This window comes from Orycteropus afer, unplaced genomic scaffold, assembly GCF_000298275.1.
Source record: "Orycteropus afer afer isolate SDZICR_OR568_19922 unplaced genomic scaffold, OryAfe1.0 scaffold00360, whole genome shotgun sequence".
NCBI lineage: Eukaryota > Metazoa > Chordata > Mammalia > Tubulidentata > Orycteropodidae > Orycteropus > Orycteropus afer.
In genome coordinates this window covers 3,039,721-3,047,292 of record NW_006921947.1, presented here as the reverse complement: position 1 = coordinate 3,047,292, position 7,572 = coordinate 3,039,721, and the positions used below count along the sequence as shown (strand labels likewise).

The 7,572-nt window shown below is 41.6% G+C and overlaps 1 protein-coding gene across 1 annotated transcript in view; it reads left to right on the top strand.

The window, feature by feature from the left end:
* VEGFD (vascular endothelial growth factor D) overlaps positions 1-7,572 on the top strand; it is a 44,016-nt gene that overhangs the window by 27,124 nt on the left and 9,320 nt on the right. The window contains exons 3-4 of the mRNA XM_007952846.1: positions 4,233-4,423; positions 6,833-6,981. Of these exons, the coding sequence (XP_007951037.1) occupies positions 4,233-4,423; positions 6,833-6,981 (340 nt within the window). The remainder of the gene's footprint in view (positions 1-4,232; positions 4,424-6,832; positions 6,982-7,572) is intronic.

Sequence of the window (7,572 nt, the reverse complement as noted above, 5' to 3'; positions counted from 1 at the left end):
CATTCACCAACAAAGATCATTCACTTCCCGTACATACATTGATAAATGCCAATAGATTAGGTAAAGCTTTATTATCTTCAAAATTCTGTGACTTTTAGTAAAAATGAAAAAGTGGAAATTGGAAGCTGAGTTGTAATAATGGAGACTGGTATTACTAGGAGAATAATAGAGGGGGAAAATCCTTCTAGACAAAATAATCAAGACTCCAGAATAGAAAATAACATTATTTGAAATAAAGGAAATGATCCGTCCCTAGTAAGGGATGGTTGTTTGTTCCAAGGAAACTGTCATGTGTATGGACTGTGCCATAATGAATTGCACTGCTTACCAAAGAAAGTTGTATGGTCTCCAAATAGGCATTTAACTCTTCTGACGATGTGTCAAAATGACACAAGAAGCCACTGTGGCATTACTGAGTTAGCCTTTTAGATTTGGTTAACATATGCTAACCTGGTAACTGGTTGTATGAATTACATAACCAAAAATGACCATGAAGCCAGAATTATTCTTTTCTCTCTACTCTAGTCTTTCTTTTTTCCATTTGTAAATATATGATGAGGTTGCATCGGCCTTCATTGTTGGCTGTGGGAAGACTGGGCATAGGTCGAGCCAAATCCATCAGCCGCACCACAGACATGAGTGATCCTTTGTGCACATGTGTATTACTGTGTGTCTAAATGAGTTGAAACAGTTGGAACAACGACCTAGAACCCACTTTAGCCAGGGGTTTGAGGCTCTAGCTCTTTGTGTGTGCTGAAGTAGCATGGACTGCATGAAAGCAAAGAGGTCGGACCTCATGTGCAGGATAAAAGGACTTAACTAAGTTACCTGTAAGAGGACCTGAGGTGAGCTTGGAGTTTGTCTGTGAAGGTGGAGGTAGACTAGCATTCCCATAAAACCATGACTAGGTGATAGAAACGGTCACTGACCTTGACATTTTCTAAGGAGGGAAGTATTAAAAAAACAAAAAAACATGGAAGTGAGAACTCTGTCATTTCTCTTATTTATATGGGGGCTCATCTAGCTGAAGTTAGAAGCAATAAATAATTAAATTGGTGTATTACATGGGTTCAAGCTAGTTCAATGAGGCAAGAAGTCCTACGGGGCAGTAGTAAACAATAGTAGAGCTATGAAGACTTTGGTGGCATTGATCATAATTGTATTGATTTTGATTAAAATCTTACCAGCTCCAACTTTCAAAAGTTAGTTTTTTATGAGAAGAAAAAAAGCAAATGGAAAGTAACATTGAAGGGGAATTTTAAACAAAGAATGTTGCCATGTCATAAGTAGATTACTTATTTCTTCAAGGATTCATGATTCATAATAGTGACTTAAATGACTGCTAACCAGAAGGCTGGCAGTTCAAACTCACCAGCCACTCCTTGGAAGGAAGATTGGGCAATCTACTTCCATAAAGATACCGCCCTGGAAACCCAAGAAGGGGTCGCTATGAGTCAGATTCCACTCGATGGCAGTTTTAAATAATTCATTAATGCTTAATTGAGTAATTCATGTCTCATGTTTATAGCCTTCAGGCTTTTTATGTAAATATTCATAATCAGAAAATGTTCAAAAGTTTTTCATGATACCAGATTTTATTAGGAAAAAAAACAAAGCTTGGGTAAATTGTGCAATATATTCAGTGTTACTCAGCTGTCCAAACATCATGTATTTTGTGTTTTCAGTGATTGAAGGAGCAACATATGAGGAAAATTGGGAGGAAGGGGGGATGGAAAAGGAATACAGAAAAGATGGTTTAAGAGAATAGTTAAGAGACTGGGTGGGGTACATCTCAAACAGTGATATTGTATCTGTACACTTCAAGCAGAGGTAGAAATATGCTAATATATATGGGAATCCAGAAAAATCTGGGGAGAGAGCAATACAGATTACTGTGTTGTTGTTGTTAAGTGCCGTCGAGTCGTTTCCCACTCATAGTGACCCCATACACAGCAGAACGAAACACTGCCCGATCCCGTGCCAGCCCCACAATCCCTGCTATACTTGAGCCCATCATCGCAGCCACAGTGATACCGATTACTGTAGATAAGGTAAAAATGGATAAGAGGTTATCTATAGCTTCATAACAAATTATCCAAGAATTAACTGGCTTAAAAGATTTTTGATCTCACAGTTTTTGTGAGTTGGGAACCCAGACATGGATAAGATCCATGTGTCTGCTTCAAGGTCTCTCAGGAGGCTGTATTCAAGGTGTCAGTTTGGGCCACGTTCATCTCAAGGTCTAACTGTGACAGGATCTTTCCAATTTCACTCAGTGGTTTTGTTGCTGTTAGGCGTTTCTGACTCATAGCGACCCCAGGTACCACAGAACGAAAACTTCCCCAGTCCTGCGCCATCTTCACAATTCTTGCTATCAGTAGTTTTGACAGGATTCAATTCCTCATAGGCTGTTGGATTGAAGGTGTTGGTTCCTGGCTGGCTGTTGGCCAAAGGCTGCCCTCAGTTTTTGCTACATGGGCCCTTCCAACATGGTAGCTAGCTCCATCAAAGCACACAAACCCAGATGATAAGAGAGAGTGTGAGGTGCCAGTAAGAGAAGAGAGAGACTGCTAGGAAGATGGAAGTCAGTCTTTTGTATTAAATCATGGAAGTGATATCCCATCACTTGTTGCTGTATTTGGTTCATAGAAATAAGTCACTAAGCCCAGCACCCACTCACGAGCATAAGTTTACTCTAGGGAGTGACTGCTAGGAGGAAGGGATCTTTGGGAATCAGTTTAGAAGTGGCCTACCACAAGACACTTTTCACACACAACCCTTCCAATATATAATAAACTACAGTTCCATGGCAAGCTGAAAGAAAGCCTTTAAACACTGGGTATATCATATCATTGGATCTTTTCCCAAAATATCTGCAGAAAGGCCTATATAATATTAAGTATCAAAGTGTCACAGTCTAATTTAAAAAATAAGATGTGAGAAAAACAAATACTGTTTTAAAAGCATGTATGTAATTTTCTTTTTATTCCCAGATGCTTTTTTTCTTTTTATTGTTCCCTCAGATTAGCCAGACTGACCAGAATATTGTGTCATCAAAATTAACAGACTTATTTCATCATCATAGTTAAAGTTGGGTATTGGGCATTTACAGATAAGGAGCTCTGACTTATAGGAAGATTAATTTCTTTTAACTTTCCATTTGTGTGTTTTTGCCAGGTTTTAATCCTACTATAGTTACTTAATGGAGCCCTGGTAGCACTGTAGTTAAGCACTCAGCTGCTAACTGAAAGGTTGGTGGTTTGAACCCACTGACTGCTGCACAGGAGAAGGATGTGGCAGTGTGCTTCTGTAAAGATTACATGCCTTGGAAACCCTAGGGGGCAGTTCTGCTCTGGCCTTTTGGGTCACTATGAGTCAGAATCAACTCGATGGCCACAAGTATAGCTACTTAAGAAACCAACAGAAATATTTTTCTTGATGGTGCTAAAAAAATCTACCCATACCTTGGTGGATAGACACAATTCCATTGAGCTGTATCCTATAAATTGCTTAATAAATAGCATTTATATGTTATTTCTCTGTTACTGCTTTATTAGCCAGCTTTTCTAGATGTATCCAGTGGTTTTATACACTACAAAGAAAAATAACATGATTATATTCTATGAGTATAAGGACCTCTGATGATGCAGTCGTTAAAGCATCCAACTGCTAATCAAAATGTCAGTGGTTCCAACCCACCAGGTGCTCTGCAGGAGAAAGATGAGGCAGTCTGCTTCCGTAAAGATTGACAGCCTTGGAAACCCTAGGGGGCAGTTTTGCTCCATCCTATAGGATTGCAATGAGTCGCAATCAACTTGAGAGACGTGGGTTTGGTTTTGGTTTGGTATAGAAGTATAGTAGAAATGGGAAGGAACACAGATCTGGGTTTTAATTTTCCTGAAAACAGTCTTCAGTTAGAGTGACTAAGAACTCCATCCAATGAAATAAGGAAGCACTAGGGAGGAGCTCTGGTGGCATAGTGCCTAAGGCATTTGACTGCTAACCAGAAGGCTCACAATTCAAACCCACCAGCCACTCCAGGAAAGGAAGATCGGGCAATCTACTTCCGTAGAGATACTGCCTCAGAAACCCAGAGAGGTTGCCATGAGTCGGAAATGACTCGATGGCAGTGAGTTTCGTTTGGTTTTGGTTAGAAATATGAAAATGGTCGTGTTCAGCATAACCCCAGCCCACATGGGCATGGGGCGCCCCGATGTGCTTCCTCTCTGCAGTTATAGACGAGGAGTGGCAAAGAACCCAGTGCATCCCTAGAGAGACGTGCGTGGAGGTGGCCCGAGAGCTGGGACAGACCACCGACACGTTCTTCAAGCCTCCCTGCGTGAACGTGTTCCGGTGTGGCGGCTGCTGCAACGAAGAGAGCCTGGTCTGTGTCAACACCAGTACCTCGTACATTTCCAAGCAGGTGCGAGGACATCAGCAAGTGGGCCTGCCCCCAAGCCCGGGTGACAATAACGGTGTTGGTAGCCACACTTAACCTTGTTGCCAAGCAATGTGCTTAATGCTTTCTGTGTGTTATCTCCTTTAATCCCTGAAATAAGGCTGCAAAGATATTTTATTATGCCCCTTTAGAGATGATGAAACTGAGGCTCAGAGAGGTAACCTGTCCAAAGTCACACGTCTAGGGACAGGCAGAGCTGGGATTCAAACCCAGGCCCATGGGGCTCCAGAGCCTAAACTCTTCTTAGTTACTGTCTCTCTCATGCTACACTGTCAAGAATTGAAACAATCATATGGAAGGTACTGAAACAGGATGTTAAAAGGGATGAAGTGAGCTGCACTGTCTGGTGTGTCCATTAGAGTCTGCATTGCTCAGTTGCAGAGATGGAGAAGAATTTAATGAAGAGTGTGGACAGAGTTAGGGGAATGGTGCAGGGATGGCGAGGAACAGGGCTAGCAATCCCACCCTTAGACTGCAGAGGCAAGTGGAGGGAGCAGTTATGGACACCCAGACAGAAATGGAGAAAGGGCTGCTGGACTGGAGGAGCGCTCATCATGCCATCGGCCAAAATAAGCCAGTTAGCTTAGCAGAGAGGTGAAGTAGGGACTGGGGAAGGCAAGAGGACTATAGGTAGAGGCCGGCCTCTGGGGCCACAGAGCCAGGTAGAAAAAGGAAGCAAGAGGACGGTGTCTCTGGAGGGACAAATGGAGAACATCCAACAGCAAAAACCTTTGAAAATCATTCTGCAGTCCCCATGGAAGAAACAATTCCTCTTTCTCCATCTTCTAAAACCCCCTTTGCCATTGCTCAATAGTTTTTCTTTCTATCATGACAATATTGGCTTGAAACACAATAAGTCTTCATATGAGAGCAATAATAACAAACTTAGGAAAATGATACTAGAAATTTGCAAGTCAAACTCCATCCCTTTGGTTATATGTTGCAAATTCCTCGTGTATGTTGATATATTCATTTAATTGTCCCATTTGCCTATGCAGTCTGTTCTCCTCATGACTGTGAAGAGAAAGCACCATAGCATCCCACAGGCACTGAATATGTCTGCAGTGGGTAATTATCTCAGACGCTGCCTCTCTAACAGGTTAACTACCCTTCCATGTGTTCCCTCCCCACCACCCAAAATATCCCTCAAACTGGAGAGTTTCTTTGTCTAAATAATTTTACAGAATCTTGGAACTTGTGAAAATTCTGACCTCTACTGTTTGACAATTTTGGGGAAAAAAAAGACACAAGTATGACTAAGCCTCAACTGTTTTTAGAAACAAAGCTTGCCTAATGGAAGGGGCTTTAGCTCGTGACCCTGTTGTTCCCTGGAGTATAGCTGGAAAATTGCACAAGAAGGTGAAGTTCATGCAAAGTAAACACTCTAAAAATGGTCTCTTACGTAGACTCATGGAAGCTCTATGACATATGGAAAGATCAGAATAAACACAGTTTTAATGGATTGTTTCCACTTATTAAATAGTTGAGTACTTTATTTTGACTGCTCCACTCAACAAATGATGAATTTTAAAGAATGTACTTTAGTGTAAGTGTACAGCAGCGTTGCTTTTCAAATATGCATGTTTGAACATCGTAATAGTGGTTTCTAAAAAAACCAAAAACTACCTCTCACCCCAAAGTTGTGGACTATCTGATGAATTATCTCCTAGAAACAAAGTGAATAAATGAATCTACCATGTACTAAGAATTACATGGAATGCTGATTAAATAGACAATGCATTAAAATCAAGTTCAGATTCCTATACATCATAGAAGCATTCTGGAAGCAAAACACTGGGCATTCTCTAAATCCTGCTGGCCAAGGTCCCACCTTGCTTTTCCTGGTTGCATCGATTTCATTTCAAAAAGCATTGACGGCTTTCCCTCTGGCTTTAGAGTAGACTTCCTGAGTTCAAATCCCCACTTTCCTGATCAATAGTTACGTGACTTTAGGCAAATTGCATAACCACTCTGCATGTCTGTTTCTTCACCTGTAAGGATGAGGATGATGAAACAGCCACCCCATAATGTTGTCCTAAGGGCTAAATGGATTAATAGAGTACTAGACAGACTGAAACCCAATGGGGTCGCTATGAGTCAGAATGAACATGATTGTAGTTAGTTTGTTTGTTTTTGAGAGAGACTGAAAAGTGAACAGACTTGACCAAACTTAATCACTTGGTCAAGTTGACAAAGCCCTGTCCTCCTGACTCCCAGCTACTTTGCAGCATGCCACTCCTTATCATTATTGGTTCTACTCTTACTGGCCAACTTTGCTGGAGTCACTACCTTAAAGGGCAAAGAAATCATGCGGACTGTCGAAACTGCTTTTTAGAACTACAGATGTATTCATGGTCATCTTTTCTGCTATAGCTCTTCGAGATATCAGTACCTTTGACATCAGTACCTGAATTAGTGCCCGTCAAAGTGGCCAACCACACAGGCTGTAAGTGCTTGTCAACGGCTCCCCGCCATCCGTATTCAATTATCAGAAGGTCCATCCAGCTCTCTGAAGAAGATCGGTAAGCAATTCTTGTACTCGATTTTACTCGTTCTTGCTTTTGCCAGAACTGTCAATTGTAGTCATTGCTTTTGTGTCAAGTTCTTCATCTTTTAGCTGCTAACCCAGATTTACTGGTAATTACTGTTTGGCAAATATATTTTTTATTAAGAGCTAGTTGTATATTGCAGTAGGACTGAAAAACGCTCAGCATGTCTCCTTGTGAACCCCTTTGTTCTTCATTCGTAGAGTGTAATGCAGTTGTGGAGTCCCTGGGCAGTGCAAAAGGTTTGTGGCTACTAACCTTAAGGTTGGCAGTTCAGACTCACCCAGCAGTGCCATGGAAAAAAGGCCTGGCAATCTGCCTCCATATAGATTACGGCCAAGAAAACCCTATGGACCAATACCACTCTGTAACACATGGGCTTGCCATGCATCAGACTCAACTCGGTGGCAGCGAGTTTCAATGCAGTTGTAAAAACGTGCTCCAGTCTCAAGTTTGGCAAATGTCCCCTTTTCCAGAACCCACATGTGGTGGTTATGTTTGTGTGTCAACTTGGCTGGGCCTGGTTGAGTGGCTGGGCAGCTGGTGGTAGTTATTCCCCATGATGAC